General features: G+C 42.8%; 1 protein-coding gene across 3 annotated transcripts in view; it reads right to left on the bottom strand.

Annotated features, from left to right (window-relative positions):
* The window catches only part of LOC106587562 (thrombospondin type-1 domain-containing protein 4), a 52,143-nt gene that overhangs the window by 3,971 nt on the left and 22,829 nt on the right, over positions 1 to 25,343 (bottom strand). For 2 of the 3 annotated variants that reach the window (XM_082969592.1, XM_082969593.1), the window contains 10 exons: positions 6,171 to 6,378; positions 3,637 to 3,812; positions 3,416 to 3,506; positions 3,056 to 3,253; positions 2,755 to 2,884; positions 2,281 to 2,485; positions 1,695 to 1,868; positions 1,109 to 1,282; positions 480 to 659; positions 174 to 318 (listed from right to left, as the gene is read on the bottom strand). In XM_082969592.1, the coding sequence (XP_082825718.1) occupies positions 174 to 318; positions 480 to 659; positions 1,109 to 1,282; positions 1,695 to 1,868; positions 2,281 to 2,485; positions 2,755 to 2,884; positions 3,056 to 3,253; positions 3,416 to 3,506; positions 3,637 to 3,812; positions 6,171 to 6,378 (1,681 nt within the window). Of the gene's footprint in view, positions 1 to 173; positions 319 to 479; positions 660 to 1,108; positions 1,283 to 1,694; positions 1,869 to 2,280; positions 2,486 to 2,754; positions 2,885 to 3,055; positions 3,254 to 3,415; positions 3,507 to 3,636; positions 3,813 to 6,170; positions 6,379 to 15,404; positions 15,653 to 25,343 lie in introns of those variants that run through there. The other variant, XM_014176068.3, reaches the window with a different exon arrangement.

Raw genomic sequence — 25,343 nt, 5'->3', positions numbered from 1 at the left:
AAGATTTTTATAAATGTTGAACCATTTTAGATTAAAATCCCCTCTAACCCTCATTAAAACTATCTGACAGTAGTTAGGACCAGACCAGCCATCATTAACCAATCCAACTGTATGACATTCCAGAGTTGGTGCCTTGGCCACAGATCCATGTTTACTATACAGTAGTAACTGACCTATGTGTGGGATGCAGGGCTCTGGGTTGCACTCCTCTCTCTCCACTGGTTTCAGCTCCTCCTTACAGCCCTCACTGGAAAGCATGTCATCAGACAGACAGCGCACCTCCCTCACACGGAAGCCCCCCTCACACGTCTTAGAACACTGCAGGGACAGGGACAGAGAATACAGTTCAAACCTCATTCTCCCTTTCTTCAATTACGCTTTCAAGAGTGTATTTCACAACTCCACATAAAAGCGTGTGTCTGTGTTTTTTCATGTGTGAGTGTGCGCATGTGTGGGCATGTGCGTGTACAGTTACTCACAGCGCTCCAGTCTGTGTGGTACCACATGGCCCCGCAGGGCTTGAGGTGGCAGCTCTGCTGATTAAGAGGCTTGTCTAGAGAAGAACATTCGTAGGGCGGCATTACATTGAACCCCTCGTCAGACTTCATCAGACACACCACTGCCCTCTGCTGGCTGCCCGAGCCACACTCCGTTGAGCACTGGGGGAAGGAGAAAAGACCATAGGTAATACTACACATGGGCATGACATGAGACATCGGAACTGTTTCAACATGTTGTTGTTTTTTTAAGAAAAATAAAAAGGCATCACTGGCTCAGTTGATTGGCCGACCTGCGTTATAGAAGGTACACCTTACTTAGAGGGCCAGTTTCCTGGACAGAGATTAAGCCTTGTCCTGAACTAAATATCTATTTCAAATGGAAATAATTGACAATGGATTTGTAACATCTGAGACTTCCTCTTTCTGTCCTGGGGTAAGAAAAGTTTTTTTGGGGTGGGGATAGGTAATACAACACTGACATGAGACATCAGCAAAAATGTAAGTAATGGGCAGGAGACATCTGTAAAATCAGCAGCAAATCCTCATCCTAATCTTTCCCCAGATGTGTCCCTACAAGCCCAGTTTGACCTGGCGTTGTCCTGTCTTACCTGACTCCAGGGGGCTGTAAACCACTCGATGCGACTCTCACAGGGGCCGTGATTACAGACCTGAGAGTCAGTGGGGCGCTCATGGCCACACCCCTCCAGAGGCAAGCTGCTGATGTGATTGGTCAGGCACAGAACGCCGCGGGTCCGGATGCCCATCCCACACTCAGCAGAACACTGCAGAGAGCAAAGACATGTAAGTGACAATACAAACAGTTGACCTATGCCGTGATTCAATCCGATCAGAGGTAGATCCGTGTATAGCACACTTTCAAAGGTCATTTCAAAGATAATTCAAAGGTAATTTCCAATTGAGCTGGCATATTTAAGCAGCGTTTACTGTGAATGTGGAACATTGCCTTTAAAAGGTGCAAAGCTAACAAAGCGCTATATGATTGGATCCCGGCCCTAGTATCACCCTCGTTTTTAACAGTAGTATCAAGTCAATTTGTCTTCAATTATAATCTTGCATCTACAATACTGTAGTAGATGCAATCCAATCAAGTACAACAATTACTACAGTATTAGGTTAGAAAAGTGTTAGACAGTGATGGTGAGAGCCCATGTCCTCAGTCCTACACATACATACCTTATTCCCCCACTCAGTGAAGAACCAACTTTTAGCACAGGGCCCCATGTCACAGTTCTCATTGTCACTGGGTCGCAGCTTCATGTTGCACTCCTCGTCCGACACAAAGTCTCCCACGTTGCTGACACAGTGCACCTCCCTGGTCCTCTGGCCCACGCCACAGGGAACAGAGCACTGGAGAAACACAGGAGGGACAGTAAAATACTATAGGGGTAGTTTTCAGTTCATCTCACACTGTAAACATGGGTCAGTTCTCTCTGATGAATGTAACCTGTTGTCTGTGAAAACAACTGGGAAAATGCTCCATAGAATACTTTCTTGGGTTTCATTTATGATAAGGAATGTTAGAAACTTTAGAGGAATGATAACATTTATCTAATTGGGGTTCATGTACGTTCTGATACATTATTTTAATACAGTATGGAGTATGTTAAATCTTGTCTGAGTACTTTTGATTGAGCCTGCCTCAGATGGGTGGGGTAGGTTTACACTTTTAAGACTATTCTAATAGTTCCATGTGCCGAGCAAGCTAAAGTATTTGAAACAAATACTATTTGAAGCATATTGATTGACAGCTGTCACTCACGGCGCTCCACTCGGTTCGTATCTGCCACTCGCTGCAGATTTTCAGCTGGCAGGTGCTGGTGGTCTCAGGCTGCTCCAGGTGGCGGCAGCGGCTGGTGTGGACGTTGAGGGTCCGGTTGGCATACACCTGCCTGCACAAGACCTGGCGGTGCTGCATACCCAGGCCACATGTCTTACTGCACTCCGACCACTCACCAATGTCCCAGCTGCACAGTAGGACACACAAGGCCCCATTTTCAGAGGGACACAATAGCTATGTGGTCCCAACATAGCTAATAAAACGTGGTCAATTTTATAATTATGATCTAATTATTAAACTATACATTTGACAGGTCACAAACTTTTCATAAAAATGATAGGAAATCTAGGTCCTATGACTTCTGCTAAAGCTCTGTGTATGTATTGAACCAGTGTGTGTAGTGTCTAAGAGCCCTGTATGTAATGTAAGTGTGGTTGAGACAGGGGGGTCTCTCACAAGGCAGGGCAGGACTGAAGGTTGCAGGGCTCCTCCTGTGAACTGGGCCTGGTGCTGCTGTCACACTGGTTCTCTGGTACATGCTCATGGCTCAGTCTGTGGACACAGTGGAAGATGGTGTACCTGCTACCTGAAAACCAATACACAGGAGAGCGTTAGATGTTCATGCCTCAATACTGCATCTTCACTACTCACTGTGGGAATCTGTTAAACCTAGTTGATCAACTAGTATTAATTAGAGCATCAGAGGTTGAGACCTCTTGGGGCTTCAGTTCAGACAAAGATGCATGCCATGTCTTACCTCTGCCACAGGAGGCACTACACTCTGTTGCCCCAGACAGTTTCCAGTTATATTCTCTCTGATGTTTGGGTGGCTGGACCGCTGGCACCTGGTTGTTGGGTACCTGGGGAGGGTATTTGCCCCCTCCTGCTAGATCGTACCCCTCCTGGTTGGGGTTACCCCGGTGGTCATTCCCACTTTGCCCATGCAGAGTATTCCCTGGGAGATCGAACATGGTATTTCAGCCAACAAAACCAGGGGAAAACTCAGTCATTGAGATGCAGCGCCATCAGTGGTTTGACCCCCTCCCTGTGTGGACTAATAGTTAATTTAGGCCATACAGTCCCAGTCAGATGCATCAGTAACTATGGGGAGCCTCACCTCCAGGTCTGTGGTCGGGGTGCTGTGGAGGGTTGTCAGAGGGAAGGATGAATTCATAGCTCACTCCTGGGTTGGGCTGCTGGTAGATCACCTGAGGACAGAGCAAAAATTCTTCAGTAAACAAGTTAATTACAACGTAATGTGCCAGTGTAAACGGTCAGAGAAATATGTGCCAATATGAGCTACATTTTACTGTACATACAAGTTGACTGATTACATACATAAACATCCAGGATCTCATTGGTTGGCCCTTCAGCCAGGAAGGACTCCCCGGCGGTGCTGGTGACCTCATTGGGTCGTCGGTAGGTGAACATGGTGCCCACCCCCTCATACTTCCCCGGCCGGTCAATGGCCCAGTTCCCATTGATGATGGAGCGACCTGAGCGGCTTTTCAGAGCTGCAGACAGACCATGAGTTGACTGTTAATAAAACACACATTGAAGGAAAACTATCTTTTGTTATTTGTTTCATTAGTCCATTGTTGACGTAGTCCCAAAATGTTTTGCTTGTCAGCACTCTCAAGTTTTCAAGATATGTAACTTTTCTGTAATGTTTTTCAGATGGCCTGTTGCCCTAACCATGGAATTCTCCAATGTAGCTGTAGAGTTGAGAGATTAAGCTACACAATTAACATAAAGCTTTGCCAGCTATTTACTAACAGGTTCGCTCATTTACAAAAGACACTGATTTTTTTTCTGAGGATTTCTGTATTTTGAAAGGAGTGAGCTATTTTCATATTACATGCTGAACTTCCTGCTTTACAGGAAGTTTGGGGGCACTCAATATGGCCGCCGGTCCCCATCACAGAACAACAACTTGAATGGGAATGTCCATTCTATTAGTTATATTTCTATGAGACAGACAGCAACCCTTCCTGTCACCATCAGCTCTACTGTGCTTAGACAGAAAAAAATAATGCTGACAACCACTCTGCCATAATTGTTGTTTAATCTGAAGTGGTTTTAACATAATGAGCAAAACCGTTAAAAGTGAGCTGTGTAATCATCGCTAACTGAATACATTTTGTCACATGTATCTTCAAAGCCATGTCTTTTGTAAATGAGCAAACCTGTTAGTAAAGAGCTGGCAAAGCTTTATGTTCATTGTGTAGCTGAATCTCTCAACTCTACAGCCACATTGGAGAATTCCATGGTTAGGGCAACAGGCTGTCCGAAAAACATTAGACAAGTAACATTAAGACTACTAAATATAAGAGTGTTTGGACAACTAAAAGCACATATTAGGCATGCAGAAATAAACTAGAACAGAAGTCTGTTGAGGAGAGTGGGGCAAAACATCAGGGGATAATGGTAACAATAAGTAGGTCCATGGAAGAATCCTCGGTCCTGTTTATCCCCAGGATGTTGCATCACAGCAAGCTTTTACCCACTGATATATGAACTCTTCCAACAACAATGCCAAACGACGCAGGAACAGCAGTCACTGAAAGGAGCCATTGTTCACGCATACTCTACATTTCCTTCTTAGGTGCTACTCACTGAGTAAGTATTGTGTAGGGGTTGAGTGGGGACTCATATTAAAAAAGCAATGCATAACTTGGCACCCCCAGTTAGTAGTTTTAACTTAGAAAGGTAGTTTCAAAGCAGGTTCCATTGCTGGGCTCAGTCAGTAGTGGTGGTTTTCTAGGCAGCAGTGAAATTCCTCACCTTAATTAAAAAGGATGGGAAGGCTGGAGGAAAAGGTCCTCTAATGAAAGCTTGTTTATATACTTTCCCCTGAGGGGAGCAACCAGGCCAGGGGAACTGGGGGCCAGGCACTCCCTCTCTCTCCCTTTCTCTCTCGCTCTCTCTCTCTCTCTCTCTCTCTCTCTCTCTTTCTCACCTTTCTTTCGCTCTCTCTCTCGCTCTCTCTCTCTCTCTCTTTCTCCCAGACCCACTGCTATGCTATGGCATGGCTCTCATTAAACCAATGTCTCCAACAATAAAACACTGACATTCCAGAAGTCATTCCTGAAAATAGACCCACTTCTGTGTCACACTGTTATGCTCCTATAAAGACAAGATCTTATTTATTCAATGAATTACAGCGAAGGGCTTTTAAAAAAATACAAGATTGTAACCAGAAGTGCACTGTGTGGTTACTTACTACTGACAACATAGAAATGCTCACATCTAAAATTCCGGAAAAATCCCTCCTGCTCTGTATTTGAGCTGCCTTTTAATTAAATGAATCAAATCAATTTAACAAGCAGCTGTTCCCTGCTGCCTGATACCAGGCTCACAGCACGGATGTAGCAAGACATGACCTAAATTATATTGAAAAAATAGCCACTGCTGTCAGATGTTTTATAACCTGAAGCTTATCTTTAAATTGTGACTTTTTATTAGTACCGTTAATGTAATATGAAACATAATCTAACATGCGGTTGAAGGGAAAACCTAAAATTGTTATTGCATGTGTCATAGCTCATGGGCCTGATTCAGGCAGAGATGTATGGAGCCTTAAGGGGCAGTGGATAAAGAGCTGGTAACTCTGTAGTTAAACAGAGGTGGTTTGGAACCATGCTTGTGTGTTAAGTAACCTTGCCTCAGACATGAAGACTGGCCTCCCAAGCTACCCACTGGGCACACACTGGTTGAATCAACGTTGTTTCATCATTTCAATGAAATTACATTGAACCAACGTGGAATAGACGTTGAATCTGTGCCCAGTGGGTAATGTCTAGGCTTTAGCTGGAGCGGGCTAACACAGTCTGACCCGGGTTAAAACACTGGTTAGTCACAGTCCTACTCACCCAGGTAATTCCTGCTCTTCACCGTCTCGGTGACGTTGATCTTGGTGGCTCCCTCTGGGATCTCCACTATCTTGTGGTAGCCCACCTTGTTCAGGCTGTGCTGCTGGAAGAGCCCTGACACCAGCTTACAGGCCGTGTTATCCCCGCCACACACCCCACACTTGTCCATCACCTTGCCTGAGCCCAGGTACTCATCGCAGCCCAGACTCTGTCAGAGAGGGAGGAGGTCAAAGGAGGGGACAGAGGACACGTATAGCACCTCACTAATCAATACCGGTACATTACAAACAGTACAGTACACTTTTTGTTGTAAGCAGAGGAACTGTAGGATTTTTGAGGTGAAGCAATTTTCAACTGTTGAGCTACTGAGGCATCTGTTTTAACAGGCAACTGTTTTACCACTGAAGTGCATGGAAAAGTAAATAACATGAGCAACCTCATTAATCAAGTAAAGTGGAGAGAATGAGAGATAATAAACCAAAGCCTATCCCAGCATATTCATAAACAAACCCATGTTATTTCACCTCTCTAACTCCCTGAACTGCTGCACATAATTAACTACCATAACACAACAACCAATTAGCCTGAGCCGGCTTCATTCCAACAACAGGCATATTCTTGGCACGATGCTGGAGTAGTAACGGCTCCCAAAGTTTCAGAGCAAATCCTCAGAGGTGTTAGCGTTCTCTGTCACATTGGCATTCTTAAATTACAGGAAGCCTGGATAAGGTTAGTATAGAACACTCAAATCAGAAGTCGATAAATCCAGCCAATTCAGACGTAAAAGTAGCTTGCTGTGTCAACAGGTGCTGCAGGCAGGGGCCTGGTTGGGACGGATCCCAGCAGGCCACCGTACTTCTATAATTCCAGACCCCTGGGCAGTGGAGAGTAGACACGGGTGTGCCAGGATCAGGATACGCCCTCAGTCCGTCACCACTCGAACTTCGAACCGAAAGAACGACCGAGGGAGGAGTCAGCAGGGAACAAAAAGCTGTTTCGTTTTAATGACACAAAGCTCCTCTGTGATTCGACGGCTGCTAACGTTAGTCTTTAGTCAGTCAGTATCTTTCAGGGAATGTTACGTTCAGCAGTCCAGTCAATAATCCTCCCCGTTCGTAGACAAAACCCAGTCACAAACAATTTCCTCACAATCCCAAACCAGGACTAATGGGGATCTTGTCTTGCTAAACCGGCATATTTTCTCAGACCAACTGTATATATTACGTCCCAACAAAAAATATTACACAACATTTTGTGTGGGGTCCTTAAGCACAGGACATAACTAGGCTTACATAGAATAATCACACAAACAAATGAAGAGCAGACTACAGTGGTAATTAAAAAGGGTTTTGCTGTAAATTCATGCTCTCTCAGCGGACTTAGTTCTTCCTGGAGCTGCAGTAAGACAGTCAGCTGCAGGCTGGATGCAGGCTGGGATATGGGGATGGAAGATGGAGATGGTAGCCAGGCCAGGGCTAGGGGTGGACTGAGGGGATTGGGGTAGGCTCAGGAGACAGAAGCCTGGCTCTCGCCCACCCATAGCAGCGAGGTCTGCATCGGGCCAACACTCCACCCAGGCCAAAATAAATACACACCACCTCCTTCTACTGGCTCCCGAGTGGTGCAGTGGTCTAAGACACTGCATCTCAGTGCAAGAGGCATCACTGCAGTACCTGGTTTGAATCCAGGCTGCATCACATCCGGCCGTGATTGGGAGTCCCATAGGGTGACGCACAATTGGCCCAGCGTCGTCTGGGTAGGGCATCATTGTAAATAAGAATTTGTTCTTAACTGACTTGCCTAATTAAATAAAGGTTAAATAAAAAATTCTACACAGGAAATAAGCGATGAGAGAGGGAATAGCAAACTAATAGCCCTGAGAAATTACCAAAGAGGGCAAATGTTATATTGGCCAATGTGGAATTATGGATAAAAACGGATCTACAGTAGCCTATAGGCACTCAAATGTAAGATTGGTACATGATGAAAACCAGATTGTTCCACATGAGTTTACACATTATTCTATTTTCATACATCACATGTACAGTATGCAAGGCTATCACAAACAATTGGGATACCAAGTGAGTAGTATCTGTCTTCTCAAGTTTCACCATAAAATACGCTAACTTTAAGCAACAACATTATCACAGAAATCATTTCAATGTTTAGCCTTAATCCCAGGAGAAAGAAAACTGTTCCTTCCTTCCCCTCATAAACTACAGCTTGACAAGCTCGGCGAGTAATGGTTATCTGTGGCCGTTTGCCTGGGAAAAGCTCTGAATCACAATGTGTTAACGTGTGAATGGAGAGTCACATAATTTATTACCAGTAATCTGAGTAATCCGTCAATGTATGAAATATCATGTGACTAAGAGGCGTCAGTTGTGTTTTTAGAAAAATTGTGCAATAAGGTTTTCCAAGCCTTTTAATATGGTAAAATGGCTTAGGGCATGGGACCTATACAGGAAGCATTGAAGGAATGTGTGTGGGTATTATTTGATATCACTGTGCAGTACATCTTTCAAATCATAAACTGTCAAAACAGACTTTGGAGAACAGATGATAGCCCATACTAAACAGTGAAGCCAGCAGTCATTTGTTTCCCAAACCTGAAAACAGTCATCCAGGCTGTCCTTGATATATCAAATATAAATGGTCTTGCATCACGAATCCATCAAAATGAGGTGTCTCACTGAACCAAGTTTGGAGGGATCCTAGTTTTTGCCTTTCAAGGGGATCCACAGTATTTAAGTGCTCAATTTATTAAGAGACCACATCATTGCTTTTTTCTAATCTGCTCTCTGTGGGTGGTTTATAATTCTGCTTGGCGCTGGACGACATCCCCTTTCAGGAGAACTATAATGGGTCTTTAAATGTCACTAAAATCCACCTCATCTGGAAATGGTTAGACGTGTCAGGATGGTAGTCAACTACCAGTCAAAGTGAGGAACGTCGGATGAAAACATTAGCCTTCCAATAAACCCCAGCAGTACTTTTCCAGATACAATAGATGTAAGGTCTTGTGCTTTTAGGAATTGGCTTGTCATGATAGGGATAATAATCCCTTGTTGAGTTTAATTTAATTTATGAAATTCTATACAACTGAACCAGCAGACTATTGGTCTCTTTCCATCATACCAGTAACCACTTTATAACAAATGTTTGAGTTTGCATTTACAAGGTTATTAGATACCCTTAAACTACAATCTCACTATGATGGTAAAGCTATCCCAATTCCAAGCCTGTCCTCAGCTGTGCACAGAGGCGCCTCTTCTCAGAAATCAAGGTTTGGGAGCTTTAAAATAAGTGCCTAATGCACTTTAATTGAGTGGGTAAAGAAGGAATGAAAAAACAACATTTATTTCATTACAAACATGCACAAACTGTCAATAAACAGTTGCAAAGACACTCCATGTCACTTGATCCTTTTCCCACAGGCTTGGCGCAGGTTACACTTGCCTTGCAATAATGTTTCTTTTAACTGTGTGGGGGGCCTTGGTTTGTGGTTTCCCACAAGGAATGAATATGAATATAAAAATGAGTGGTCACAGTGACTTTATGCTGGAGTTAACAGGAATGTTGGAAACATCTTACAGTCCTTAAGTCGACAAGCCCCCATCTTTCTTTGACTGTAAAGACTTCAGGCTAGAATCTATTAGATCTGCGCTAGCCAACACCCGCATAGAGATTGTTTTGGCGGTATTGGAGGTGGAACTACGTTAGAGTTGACAGATCCACAAGCGCCTCCTTGCATTAGCTTATCGTGGCAACGAAATCACCTGATTTTATAATCCGACAAATCCCATGCAGCCGTGTTACAAGTTCAAACACTCAAATGCGTGATGTTCTATTGTCTACACCTTGATTAGACTGATGGACTATAAATCCCCCCATCCAAATTAATATGAAAACATGCATTAGAAGCCTACACTTTCTATTGCCGTTTTGAACTTCTAACGCAGTGGGGATAATAAGGAAGTCAGTGGTTTGTGACACAAGAGCAGCCACTCACCTATTTGTCAGCTCACACCACAGTTACACCTCCAACACCGCCAAAACATCTGCTATGCGTATGTCTGCCAATGCCAGTTAACACTATTTCTGACTGAATCGTGGCCTTCAACCACCCCAAATGAAGTTATAGATGTGGTTGAAAAAGTAATCAGTGGACTGACTGCTAGGGTTTCTCACTGGCGTGGGACTAGGACTCTGGGTTCAAATGGAGACTGTTTGTGAGTGGATGTTTAGACAGAGAAATCCACTAATGACAACGTGATTTAAGCTAACGTGATTGACATTAACATGTGCAGACAGCTGTACTGTATAGGCCTATCAGGGATCACTATGGTGCACAAATACATCCAGATTCATGCAGCTGTTTCAGGAGCCCCATCTACACAAATGATCCATTATCAACCACACACTCTGCATATCAGGGACTCCAGACACTTTTATTCAGTCATTGCTGTAACTGATCCTAGATCATAACTCTTCTGATCTCTGCCATGTCCATGGCTTGAGGTCAGAACGTACTTGGCTCTTGTCAGAGCTTAGACTAGGGGTTCCCATGATATTATACTCTGGGTGCCATGCCAGACCCACCAGCCTGGTAACCACCAGGGATAACTGACTGAAGCTTAACTTCAGAAGGGTCAGGAAGGTAGATCGCTCAATGAGTCCCTGAGAAAGCACTAAGACTGCTCACTGAATACATTAATATATTAACACGCTTGGACCCTTAACACTATTACACGGCACATAAACTTTGAGTGCACAAACTTAGATATGTTTCAAGGTTGAAATCTTGCATATTATTTAACATAACATCTAATATTTTAACACCTAACATGTTGTCTCAACATGTTTATCAAATAACAACAAACTAAATGAATGCTGCATTAATGGAATACATATTAATAACAGTAACAGGCTCTAGAATTAAGTGTCAGCTAAATGGTTTGGCCTCGCTTCACCAATGCCATTTGATTCAACTTAAATTCTTATGAGAATATCTTCAGATTAAAGGAATTCTCCCTTTATTTTCAAATGATAACACTCCACTTTGACATAAAAGAAACACACACCCTGTCGACCAAATTTACGACCAAAGAGTAACAGAGGTTGTTTTGTGAACATTATGAGAACATTTTCAACTCTTCACTTGCTGTACAGCCAGCAGAGAGTTCTGCTGGAGTGTTGCCATTGCTGTTATCAAGACTTGGCTTGCAATGATACATACGCCAGCTCATCTGGAAATGTAATATTTACATTACTGGGCTTCCAAGCTGAGAATTCTGGGGCAATGTCATACCAGATAATAATTCATAGCGGAGGTGACCTTACAGCAAGATGGCCATCGAATGGAAATTACATTATGCTGAAATCTATAGAAAAGTCAATGACTGACCACAACTTCAACATGAAAAAAAGATGAGTGGGGCTCATTGAGTTGGGATCATTATTTAAAATGTGACTCATTGCTCTAGAAGAAATTGTAGTCATAAATAGTAAACTGGGTCATATTGTATATTAGAAGTGCTGGCAATTAGAAATATGTGGGTTCTAAACGTTTAAAATCAAACAGAATGCAAGATATTATGTCTACATAATCTTACATCAAATCTTACAACTCCCCAATGCACAAAATAATACTTACATTCAATAAACATAGTTAACTTCTACTGACTGGGTTGGAAAGACGAAGGTATAGATCGATAGAAATTCCAAAATAACATCCCCTCTGAGACTGATTATGGTTTTCTATCTACCTACCCACTCACTGAGGATGCCTTCACTGTCTGCCTGGTTTGAAATCACAGAGCACTTTGGCACTGTGGTCAAGGAAATGAACGAGACCTTCCTCTCACCTTCCTTGACTGTGATGTCTCCCATATTAGACATGCGATAGTGGTACAGTATCATAAGGGCTTGGTGTAGACTTGAAGTTAGACATGCCATAGTGGTATCATCTGGGGCTGGTGTACGTATGGTACGCCAGCCAGCTACCGCTGAGTCTCCCAGGCAGGCAGCCCTGGGAGTTGGTGTCAGGATGTCAGGAAGCGGTGTGGCTTGGCTTTGGAGCGGGCAGCAAACCTCAGCTATGCGTCAGTCATTCCATTCATTTAATTTAATCTCCGTCCATGTACGCTTTCCTTCCTGTCTGTTTAAACACTACAGCACAATGAGGTGGAGGTGCTCTCTGCCTGCAGGCAGGTAGGCAGGCAGGACGGACGGACGGACGGACGGAATGTAACTGGCCAGTGTTTTGAGCTCATCAGACAGTAATGAACATAGTAGAGGACGGACGGACGGACGGACGGACGGACGGAGGGACACAGAATCCAGTATATTCTCACACAGAATCCAGTATAGGTCGCTAACAACACACACTGCCTTCAACACAATATAGGTATAAAGTAAATGTGATTATTTAGGAAATAACAAAATGCCCAATTCCATCAGCTTTTAAATTGTTACCAAGGCTAGGACTAATGCAAACCCTGTGAACACTGAATATTGGACCTGCTGAGTTGAAACACTGGCCAGCTTTTAGAAAAGGACCATACTGGCATCCTGTACATCATTAGAAAATACAGAGCAACATGTCCCATATAATAGTGTCTGTTTGTGTTTTACCACTGATTCCTATTTCATTTCTCACAGAATCCAGTATAACGTCATAGTATGGCATGACAACCCACCCCCTCCATTCGGTTGGTCGGTCCATGTGAAGTGCATGTGGCCGACCGTTGGCAGTGGCGTAGGCCACAAGCATCTGTCTCCCACATGGTGAGATGCTGTGTTCCTTTCTACCTTCCCTTTAGAGGCTCCTTTATCAGAACAGTGTTTAATGAGGGTGAGGTCGCTAACAACACACGCTGACTTCAACACAGTCAGCCCTGGAAACACATCTGCAGCTGTGGTCGAGGTAGGCTACTGCAGTGCTGGGGACTGCTCAGTGATCACAAGGTGAAAGGTGATTTTCACTTGCATACAGTATAATGAAGTCACTTTGTAAACTACATCCATCAGACAAGGGCAGCTCCCAATGAATAGTGCTAGATCTGTTATGGTACTGTACAACTTCCAATACCAATTGACCTGTTATGGTGCTGTACAACTTCCAATACCAATTGGCATTTCCATATGAGATTACAGCATTAAAAGGAGATTAGGAAATATAGCCATTCTGGCTGCTATGACAGAAGAGAGGGAAAATTGGCAGCCTTCAACAAAGAACTAGAAAATCTATTCATGTCCTATAACCTTTCCATGCGTGTGCACTTTTTAAAACATTTTGCTTCACAAAATTAAATAGACAAATGGACCATCACAATCTGTCTGTAAATGGAGGAATGGAAGACATACTTTCAAGAATCACAGACTTTTCCTCTGATTTCATCTCTGGAACTTGTATCATGGATGTGTTGGGAAGTCAACCAAGCCAAGGCAATAATCTGAGTTTGTAACCACTAAAAGAAGCACAAACTCTTGGTTTTCTTGGACCAGACAGTGATAACTCATGGGTTCTTTCCCACTACATGGCGTTTCCCAACATAAATCATGTGTCAAACCCCAAGTGTGTATCCAAAACAACCAGGAATAATGACTGAACTGTGGGGATAACTCTTCCCACTGAGAGGAGTAGGGCTATTGGGCTCCTCCATCCATTTTAAAGACACCCTCTACTATAGCACTTCACATCAGCACAGGATACAAAACAGGATAAAGTGGTAATAACATGGTAATAGTATGGCAACAAGCTAAAGTAACTCCAATACTTTTTGTTGCCCCGGATAGGAGTGGGGTCCTCAACAATGAAGAGTAGAGTGATATATACTGGTCATGACTGGGGGATGTTTTCTCAACAGTGAAGAGTAGAGTGATATATACTGGTCATGACTGGGGGATGTTTTCTCAACAGTGAAGAGTAGAGTGATATATACTGGTCATGACTGGGGGATGTTTTCTCAACAATGAAGAGCAGAGTGATATATACTGGTCATGACTGGGGGATGTTTTCTCAACAGTGAAGAGTAGAGTGATATATACTGGTCATGACTGGAGGATGTTTTCTCACGTACCCCACAAACTTGTCAAATCTCTCTCCCAGCCTGAGGCCTCAGGTCAAGGGCACAGCAGTCTCATAAATGCCCACTGCTTGTAAACGTCTCTGAAATAGCACAAACCGTGTTGATTCTACAGTCTTTAAAACACTGAGGGTTTCCTCTGTCATCAGTATCTGTTTGTAGAGGATCTTATGTTGGGAACATAATAAATGGATATTTAAAAAAGTGCCTAAATACAGGGTAAGGGACAACTTAAGGACACACCTACATGTTTACATGTGGAAATGAAAGGTGCCCTATAGTGAGAGTATTATGGAGGGAACACGTAATCCTATACAATCATTCTCTAAGACGCCAATCTCAACTCCTGCCAAATGACCAACTGCAGCTTCGCCTGATGTCACACATTTTTACAGAGATGTTTAGCAGAAGACAAAGCAAACCGGTTGCATGGACTCACAATTACTTCCATCAAGGCATATGACCTTGATGAACAGATCAAACCAGGATACTGTACACACAGCACTAGAAAGAGATATTATATTTCTATGACTGTACATCACCTGTCTGCAGCAGTATCACAGTGATGTCACAGCCATGTAGTCAATCATCTACACACACATGGAGCTGTGCCAATCTATGCCCTATTACAAGCCAGACATCCCCCTTTAGAGTTTCCACAGTTATACTAAGTGCAACTTTGAAGGAAACTGTCCTTTATAGCTATATAACAGCCTGCCTTATATGTGCTACAGAGTCAACAGCACAGACTGCCAAAGCTGCTTTAACAGTGAAAACAGTCACACAGTAAATACCTAATCTGATCGCTACTTCCTCCTCATGATCTATAGTCTGCAGTCATAGCCAAGACATGAACAAACTTATAACTTAACCTATCTATTAGAATCAGACTATCAACTTACAGTTCAGCAGCTCGAGAATTACTTAAGAAGAGCACCGGGCTAAACAGGCTAATTACATTCATAATACAGATTTATACCGGTCATAGTTTTAGAGGGAGTCCCTCTTATGTCTGTTTGGGACGTGTAAAGGTGCTGGGACTGGGAGCGATGAGTAGCCAGTCCCAGACGGTCAGTCTCAGCCCAACCTGTGGAAAAGCAGAGAGAGGGTCCATAGTAAGACCATGGTATGGTTTAAGTCTTACCTGTGACCACGGGTTCCCCTGCGCAGTCACAAACATGTGGAGGAGGCAGACAAGCAGCAGAAGAGCCAGACCTGATAGCATTCTCTCATGTGGCCAAGAACTATTGACCAGCAGCCCTCAGTCATGCATTCAGACAGATCCAGTAGAAAACGGTAGCTGCTCCTGGCTGTTTCGCCTTGCCCCTGTAGTGCAGTGAACGCCAAAACCACTACTCTGCTGATCTTTATGCACAGCCTTGTAAACTGAGCTGGAGGAGGCGCAGCTGGGGAGGCTGGGGCATTTAAGAGGAAAAGTTAGGGGCGGGAGGGAGAGGGAGAGAGAGAGAGAGAGAGAGAGAGAGAGAGAGAGAGAGAGAGAGAGAGAGAGAGAGAGAGAGAGAGAGAGAGAGAGAGAGAGAGAGAGAGAGAGAGAGATTTGGGAAGGGAAGAGGAAGAGTATTTATTGTTTATGAATGGTGGAACATGAAGCCTCCTACTGTGTAGTCAACAATGGACAGGTGTTGGTGAGACAACTCAACTGGATACCTTTGCTGAGCATTATTTAATAGGACTTGATGGAATACCATTGCAATGTAATCTAGACCACTGACAATGGAATACAGCAGACAGCCAAAGAAAAGTAACATAACAGCCCAAAACACTTTGTGGTCAAGTGGACATTCTAACACTGAAATAGACAGACTACGGACTGCATTTCATATTCTTAAACATGGAGAAACCACAAACTCTGCAACAATACGATCCCTTTGCACTCTCTCTTATACAAGCATACTCAAGCACTTAATTGCGAGCCACGTCGCAAGGAAGGCTGGAAGTAAAGAAGCCGGAGCCAAAAAGACTGAACTCATCATATGGTTTTCCTATTGCTGCACCATTGTTTCCACAACATTAAACCCTAATTCATCAGGACACACTGTAGTTAGGAGTGCGCTCTTCATCAGACTATGACAGTTAGTTTTCACATAAGATTATATGACCATAGTGGGTGCATCAGGGCATTGTGGCTGTATTTGATTCGTAGACCAAGAGCATTTTTGTAGCCATGTTCACTTAACCATGAGATAATGCAATATTTTCCGATTTTAAAGCGGTACAGGGAGACCACAACAGGCACATGCAGCAAACTACTGTATCCACTACAATTTTGTATTTCAGCTGGGCTATGAGGAGCGAGAGAGAGCGAGAGAGAAAGAGAGAGAGAGATTTCCAGCAGGCTGTTAGTGAACACACCCTCTTCTTTGGGCCACAGGTGCTTACACACCATTAAAAGAAAATATGCTTTTTTAGCACAGAAAATGGCTTGTCCCTGTTAAGCAAAGCCAGCAGTGAGTCACTGCATAATATGAATGAGAGTACTGAGAACACTGAACAGGATAACAAGTCATATCAGCACTTATTGAATGCATCTAATTCCATTACATCTCCAATTGTATTTAAATCTTTCACAGCGACAAGCAAAGGCATTATGGACAGACAAAAAGACAAAGTTTAGATAATGGAGTCTCAAAATATGGACTTGGCTTGGCTTCTGCTGGCACTCTTGTCTTTCCCCGCTCGCTCGCACTCTCTCTCTCTCACAGAGGCAGACTGACTGACAGCCAGTGACTGAGCAGTGAGCAGCCTCTGCATCAACACAACAGCTGCACACATGTTTACAGGGAACGTAGTGTATGGGGAAGAGAGCTTTTCAACAGCATATCTATCTATATAATCTCAGACACATCAGCTACTAATGCTCTCCTGATATACTGTATACTAATCTGGACTGATATTGAACAGTACGCTTAACACCCTGAGGCCGGCTGCTGGATCAGACAGACTGAAACGTAAAGCATGTCCTGGTTCTGGATGGAGTCGTGTTTCCTTCAACATATGGGTCAGGTCAGCAGCCTTGGCTCCCAATGTCTGATTCCTGAAGTCTCCTACCCAACACACATCCACACACACCAGAGACATGCATTAGCCTACAGCATCAGGTGGTCTTACCATTACTGTAAGTCTTTTGACATTTAGAGCCCGGACTTGAATTCGATCGAACATTTCTGGAGAGACCTGAAAATAGTTGTGCAGCGACGCTCCCCATTCAAGCTGGCAGAGCTTGAGAGGATCTGCAAAGAAGAATGGGAGAAACTTCCCAAATACATGTGTGCCAAGCTTGTATAATCATACCCAACAAGACTCGAGGCTGTAATCGCTGCCAAAGGTGCTTCAACAAAGTACTGAGTAAAGGGCCTGAATACTTATGTAAATGTGATATTTAATTTTGTATTTTTTATACATTTGCAAAAAGATGTTTTTGCTTTGTCATTATGGGGTATTGTGTGTAGATTGATGAAAAGAAAAATGATTTAATCCATTTTAGAATACGGCTGTAACGTAACAACATGTGGAAAAAGGGAAGGGGTGTGAATACTTTCTGAAGGTACTGTATAGGAAATAGGGTGTCATGTGGGATGTAGCTGAGAGATAGACAGGATATAAGCTCTGTGGGAAAACTGATCCTGTTTGTATGCTGGTGGTATTTTCCTGCTTGACACACCTGCTAATAGCCTGATGGTAATGAAGTCGTTAGGAGACACAGATAAGGTGATCATTTATGACCAGGTTGACCTCTGGGGGCAGCCCACCTGCAGCACTGATGACACATTCACTTAGACACGACAAGTATGTACCAATGCACTTACCCCCTTTTTCACACACACATGCAGCACACACAAACACGTGCACGCTCACACATGCACTTTCACACTAGTGTGTGCTCACACTCACACAAACACACAATGATTCTCCCTCTGAATTGACCATAATTCCTGCCATTCAGCGAACCTTGACCACTCATTGAATGGCCTTCAGATGAAACAAACAAACTATTGAAGCTTCAAATCCATTCAAATAGCTCCTCAATTGACATTGACAACCACCCAGATAACAGCCAATCCAATCACTGTCAACAGCAGTCAGTCAGTGTGTGTGGCTGCTGACTGAATGTAAAGAATAACACTGTATGACCCTATAGGGTCCCCTCATAAATCTGTTCACCTCTCAGGTACCCATAACCACATGCTACCAAAACTATAATATTACTTAGGCTATGGTATAGTGAACAACAATCACCACAGAATACCAAAAACCAATCACTAGAGGAGTTCACCATCCTTGGTCAGTCTCCCAGAAAACTAAAAAAGAGTGTTCGTTTTTTTCTATTGACTCATAAGAAAGACTGATGAGAGAGTAGTAGTATATAACCTGCCCTGTACTGTACTGTTAAAGATACTGTTCCAGTCGAAAGTGACAGTTTAGCACTCGTTTCAACCTGGCAGAGGAAGCAACAGCAGTCAGAGAGTCTTTAACACTACCGTGGCAGGATTCTGTTCTGCTCCACTACCTGTCCCCAGAGTTGTGTACTATAGTTCAGGTCTATCTTGCACTCATGAACGGCTTGTTCAAGCTCAGTGGAGCTGATAGCTCCCATAGTACAAAGGAGACATATATTTCAGCTGAATACCAGGGGCAGGAAATGAGCATGGAGGTCCGGGGGCTGTGAAGGCCGTAGAGACCAGGGGATGTTTCACACAGTGGAGAAGCCTGGACAGGCAGCCTGCATCTCTTTTAGAAAGTCAAGCCAGACCATCAACAGCTGTAACAGACAGTAAGCAGTCAGCAAATGGATGAGTCCAAATTGTTTGGCCCGTTGTTGGAGATACATGTAAATTACCGTATTATTTATTTCAAAATTGAATCGGGATGGAAATATTAAATGCACATAATTTTGTACAGTGTACTGTATTTAGAGTAAATAGTCTCTCACTTTATCTACCAGACAAAGCATCAAACAGGGAAAATATCTCAGACTTCAGAGACACAGAGCAAAAATGTATTTATTGTATTCAGAGGAAATGAGTCTTCCTAAATGTAAAAGCCAGGAGGTGGAGACCGGAACTAACAGAGTGTTGGAAATGCATCAAGTTTCAGTCTTATTGAAAGCAGACACTTTCTGTTCACAGCGTGAAGGATTTAACGTGCCCCTACTCAGAGGGTCAAAGACTCCCCTGTCTCCAGACATATCCTTTATGAGCTCTGTGCTCAACCCCTGAGAATTGGTCAGCAGAAGTCTGACCCACAGATCCAGCCGGCACATTACAGGCCACTCACCCAGAACGAAACAGGTGGAGCAGGGCTGAACGCGACCAGGGAGGCTGAGAGGACACACTAACTTCTGAGAATCCTAACTGTTGCTTAAATCAAATGTTCACTTAGTCTCCCATTGACATCAATGCATGACTGAAATGTGATTTAAGTGGAAGTTAGGTTTCGCCCCTTCAACTATCATCTCCTTCTCATCCGGCTGGCCTAAACCATATACTGTACAGTAACACCTCTACTTTAACATGCATGGCATTCTACAGTGAAAAAACAAGCTGCATGCTGTATTGCACTGATTCACACATGTTGTCTGTCCTATTGGGAATTATTTACAGCATGTATACTAACTCACCCAATCACTGACTGTTGTTGTTTTGGTAATCAGTGACTGTATTGGAGGGGGGAGTGATTTCACCACTTTTCTGAGTATATAACCAGCTTCTCAGGCTCCCTCTCAATGCGCATCATTCTATAACTAGAGGACTCCTGATCTCTCCAGGAGTGATAAGTATCATTTTTGTCTTTAACTGCTGTTGTCTAGTACTGTCTTTTTACTAGCTAGGGCAGAGAGAATACAGTAGACGGCACACGTCAAACGTGTGATTTATGACCCTATGTCATGGGTCACGTGTGTATGCCCATATATGGGCATCCTGTCAGGACATCCTGGCGGGAAGTCATCACGTGCTCTAGGGCGTGCCCATATATGGGCATCCTGTCGTTCCTGTTCTCACGCGTTAGAGTGAGTGTTAATTTATGCATATATTTCATCTGTTCCTTTGAAGCTGTCATGATGATTGATGTGTAGGGACCTTGTTGAACTGGGGGATGTGTTTGAACATTTCAAAGAGTATGGCCCCCACCCTGTTTTAGTGACCTTAGGGCTGTTGTCTATGAAACAGGAATGTCCGGGGGTATTGGGGGGGCAGACACATTATAAATAAGCCCCAGAACACCACAAGAGCCCACGATAAGCCACTAAAGAAATTAAAAATATACCCAGAACATTAAACGGGAAATTAAACATGTCTCCTAAGGCCAATTCTGGGTGTACTTTGTGCCTCGTGTCAAGAACCCAATGACAAAAGCATCGAGGACATTTTGTGTGAGGCCCCTGAATGTTTTAAAGGAGTTTTGGATATGAGTGATGGACATATGGCTTACATATTCCAACCTGAGGATTCAACTGTGAAGATTTTCACAGACAGCGGCCCCAGCCCCCTTTATCAAGCAAAATCCTAGAGTTTTTCTCCTGCGCTGCGTATGAGAGAATGGCTTAAGATACAGCTAGCGCTATGTCAGATCGAACAAGCCCTGAGTGGTACATCCCTGCCTGGCTATGCGTTGGAAGAGGAGGTGTGCGGGCGCGATGATTTGAAAGCCATAAGAATCTTTTCAATGGCATATACCCCCGACTCCAAAGTGACAATTTTAGCCTGTGAACATTATGATAGTTCAAATGCTACAAAATCAATTAGTTCATGTGTATTTTCCAAAGCCTGCAAGGATGTGGACTATTTTATGCCGGTCTTTAGCTTTAAGTGGGCCGATTATCATATATTGCTGGCCATGATGAAAAAGCTGGACAATCTTTTCCAAAATCGTGAACAATTACGCAGCTGGGCGCTTCTATCCTTAAGACATACCCGGGGTCTACATGCACGACGTTTGATCTATCCATGGAATGAAAACTTACGGAACGTGGAGTGTGAGGGATATCTAGCGAGCAAGAGAGCCTGTCTTGACGACGGTGAATTGGAAACGGATGGATGTCAGGGCTAACCCTATAGCCGGCCCCTTTATCTGTAAGAAAGGAATAGTAAAATTGTTTGTACTAAATATAGCATGTTTTAAAAGGTCTGTACTAAATATTTAGAATTAAGTAAAGGGTTTTAAAATTGTATCTCACATTTTAACGAAAGGAATCTATCTTTTCTCAGAGAAAATGATTCAGGAAAGACGCGTGTGTGCGTTTCAAAACATTGGGCTTTTCGGAGGGGGTGTGTCTGCAATTGTTTTAAAACAATGTTTTTTATATGAATACAATCTTTCCTATAACCGACAGTTATAAATATAAGCATTTAAAGGGTATTAAAGTGTAGTACTGCGCTGTAATAATATATATATATACCGGATGTATAACAATTTTTTTTTTGTATGTGTATAAAAACATTCTGGCTTTGTTATATATTGCGCTGTAAAATTGTATGTACTAATTATAGCCTGTTTTAAAAGGTCTGTACTAAATATTTAGAATTAAATAAAGGGTTTTAAAATTGTATCTCACCTTTAACGCCTGGAATATCACGCTCCCTCTCTCCCAGGATGTCTAAGAAAAAAAGGCTTTCAGGAAAGACGGGTGTGTGTGCGTGCGTGTGTGTGTGCGTGTATGTGTGTGTGTTTCCATGTAAATCCATAAATCCGTAAATCCAATGAATCCACGTAAATCCACCGAATCCGTTACATTTCAGCTGAACTATCTGTTGCGATCGGGAGAGTGGGCCATCAGTTATTGTTTAAAGTTATTACCCCGGAGCGCGGCTTGGAGCGCACCCTTCAAATCTATTGTGTAATGTGAATGGTCAATGATCACGGCCCTATGGATCATCACAGGCCAATTAGGCCAACGATATATGGTTAATATGTCATGAAATTACATGTACACATGAGACACTTGAAAGGGTGAAATATGAAACGTCATTGTTTGCTGAACTGATCGATTCTGATATCAAACTAACGGGGATTATAGATTGAATAACCCATCACTGTTTGTATTATTCTTCTCATGATTATGATAAATAGTTACAACTGTAATAGCCATATCTAGGAAAACCAAAGTTCCAAAGGCTGGGCCTAATATAATGTATAAGAGGTCATACAAGAAGTTTTGTTGTGATTCATAATGTGGGGCAAAAAAGTATTTAGTCAGCCACCAATTGTGCAAGTTCTCCCACTTAAAAAGATGAGAGAGGCCTGTAATTTTCATCATAGGTACACTTCAACTATGACAGACAAAATGAGAAAAAAAAATCCTGAAAATCACATTGTAGGATTTTTAATGAATTTATTTGCAAATTATGGTGGAAAATAAGTATTTCGTCAATAACAAAAGTTTATCTCAATACTTTGTTATATACCCTTTGTTGGCAATGACACAGGTCAAACGTTTTCTGTAAGTCTTCACAAGGTTTTCACACACTGTTGCTGGTATTTTGGCTCATTCCTCCATGCAGATCTCCTCTAGAGCAGTGATGTTTTGGGGCTGTCGCTGTGCAACACGGACTTTCAACTCCCTCCAAAGATTTTCTATGGGGTTGAGATCTGGAGACTGGCTAGGCCACTCCAGGACCTTGAAATGCTTCTTACGAAGCCACTCCTTCGTTGCCCGGGCGGTGTGTTTGGGATCATTGTCATGCTGAAAGACCCAGCCACGTTTCATCTTCAATGCCCTTGCTGATGGTAGGCTTTGTTACTTTGGTCCCAGCTCTCTGCAGGTCATTCACTAGGTCCCCCCCGTGTGGTTCTGGGATTTTTGTTCACCGTTCTTGTGATCATTTTGACCCCACGGGGTGAGATCTTGCATGGAGCCCCAGATCGAGGGAGATTATCAGTGGTCTTGTATGTCTTCCATTTCCTAATAATTGCTCCCACAGTTGATTTCTTCAAACCAAGCTGCTTACCTATTGCAGATTCAGTCTTCCCAGCCTGGTGCAGGTCTACAATTTTGTTTCTGGTGTCCTTTGACAGCTCTTTGGTCTTGGCCATAGTGGAGTTTGGAGTGTGACTGTTTGAGGTTGTGGACAGGTGTCTTTTATACTGATAACAAGTTCAAACAGGTGCCATTAATACAGGTAACGAGTGGAGGACAGAGGAGCCTCTTAAAGAAGAAGTTACAGGTCTGTGAGAGCCAGAAATCTTGCTTGTTTGTAGGTGACCAAATACTTATTTTCCACCATAATTTGCAAATAAATTCATAAAAAATCCTACAATGTGATTTTCTGGATTTTTTCTTCTTCTCATTTTGTCTGTCATAGTTGACGTGTACCTATGATGAAAATTACAGGCCTCTCTCATCTTTTTAAGTGGGAGAACTTGCACAATTGGTGGCTGACTAAATACTTCTTTGCCCCACTGTATGTTGATGATGTAAAGAATATTTGCTGGTCTGTGGTGTGTAATGAGGAGCAACCAGATGCTGCACTTGACGCATTTATGTTACTAATAAGCACGTACACATTAAGAAAATTACTGTAAAAACTGTTAAATCCCATTGGATTGATGAGGAATTGAAAAATTGTATGGTTGAGAGGAATGAGGCAAAAGGTATGGCAATTAATTCTGGCAGCCCAACTGATTGGCAAATGTACTGCAAATTAAGAAATCATGTGACTAAACTAAATTTAAAAAAAAATAAACTACACTATGAAACAAAGATCAATTGTATAAAGAATGATAATAAAAAGCTTTGGGGCACCTTAAATGACATTTTGGGGGAAAAAAACCAACTCGGCTCCTTCATTCATTGAATTAGATGGCTCATTCATCACAAAGCCCACTGATATTGCAAACTACTTGAATGATTTTTTCATTGGCAAGATAAGCAAAGTTAGGGATGACATGCCAGCAACAAACGCTGACACTACACATGCAAGTATATCGGACCAAATTATGAAAGACAAGAATTGTACTTTTGAATTCCATAAAGTCAGTGTGGAAAAGGTGAAAAAATTATTGTTGTCTATCAACAATGACAAGCCACCGGGGTCTAACAATCTGGATGGAAAATTACTAAGGATAATAGCAGACAATATCGGCACTCCTATTTGCCACATCTTCAATTTAAGCCTACTAGAGAGCGTGTGCCCTCAGGCCTGGAGGGAAGCTAAAGTCATTCCGCTACCCAAGAATAGTAAAGGCCCCTGTACTGGCTCAAATAGCCGACCAATCAGCCTGTTACCAACCTTTAGTAAACTTCTGGAAAAAAATTGTGTTTGACCAGATACAATGCTATTTCACAGTAAACAAATTGACAACAGAATTTCAGCACTCTTATGGGGAAGGACACTCAACAAGCACAGCACTTACACAAATGACTGATGATTGGCTGAGAGAAATTGATGATAAAAATATTGTGGGGGCTGTCTTGTTAGACTTCAGTGCAGCTTTTGACATGATCGATCATAGTCTGCTGCTGGAAAAACGTATGTGTTATGGCTTTACACCCCCTGCTATAATGTGGATAAAGAGTTACTTGTCTAACAGAACACAGTGGGTGTTCTTTAATGGAAGCCTCTCAAATATAATCCAGTTAGAATCAGGAATTCCCCAGGGTAGCTGTTTAGGCCCCTTGCTTTTTCAATTTTTACTAACGACATGCCACTGACTTTGAGTAAAGCCAGAGTGTCTATGTATACATGTCAGCTACTACAGTGACTGAAATGACTGCAACACTCAACAAAGAGCTGCAGTTAGTTTCAGAGTGGGTGGCAAGGAATAAGTTAGCCCTAAATATTTCTAAAACTAAAAGCATTGTATTAGGAACAAATCCTAAACCTCAACTAAATCTTGTAGTAAATAATGTGGAAATTGAAGTTCAGATGACTAAACTGCTTGGAGTAACCCTAGATTGTAAACTGTCATGGTCAAAACATATTGATGCAGTAGTAGCTAAGATGGGGAAAAGTCTGTCTATAATAAAGCGATGCTTTGCCTTTTTTAACAACACTATCAACAAGGCAGGTCCTACAGGCCCTATTTTTGTCGCACATTGACTACTCTTCAGTCGTATGGTCAGGTG

Source organism: Salmo salar, chromosome 26 (genome assembly GCF_965601325.2).
Source record: "Salmo salar chromosome 26, fSalSal1, whole genome shotgun sequence".
Lineage (NCBI taxonomy): Eukaryota > Metazoa > Chordata > Actinopteri > Salmoniformes > Salmonidae > Salmo > Salmo salar.
The sequence above is the reverse complement of the archived record's forward strand: the minus strand, read 5'-3'. Positions and strand labels throughout refer to the sequence as shown.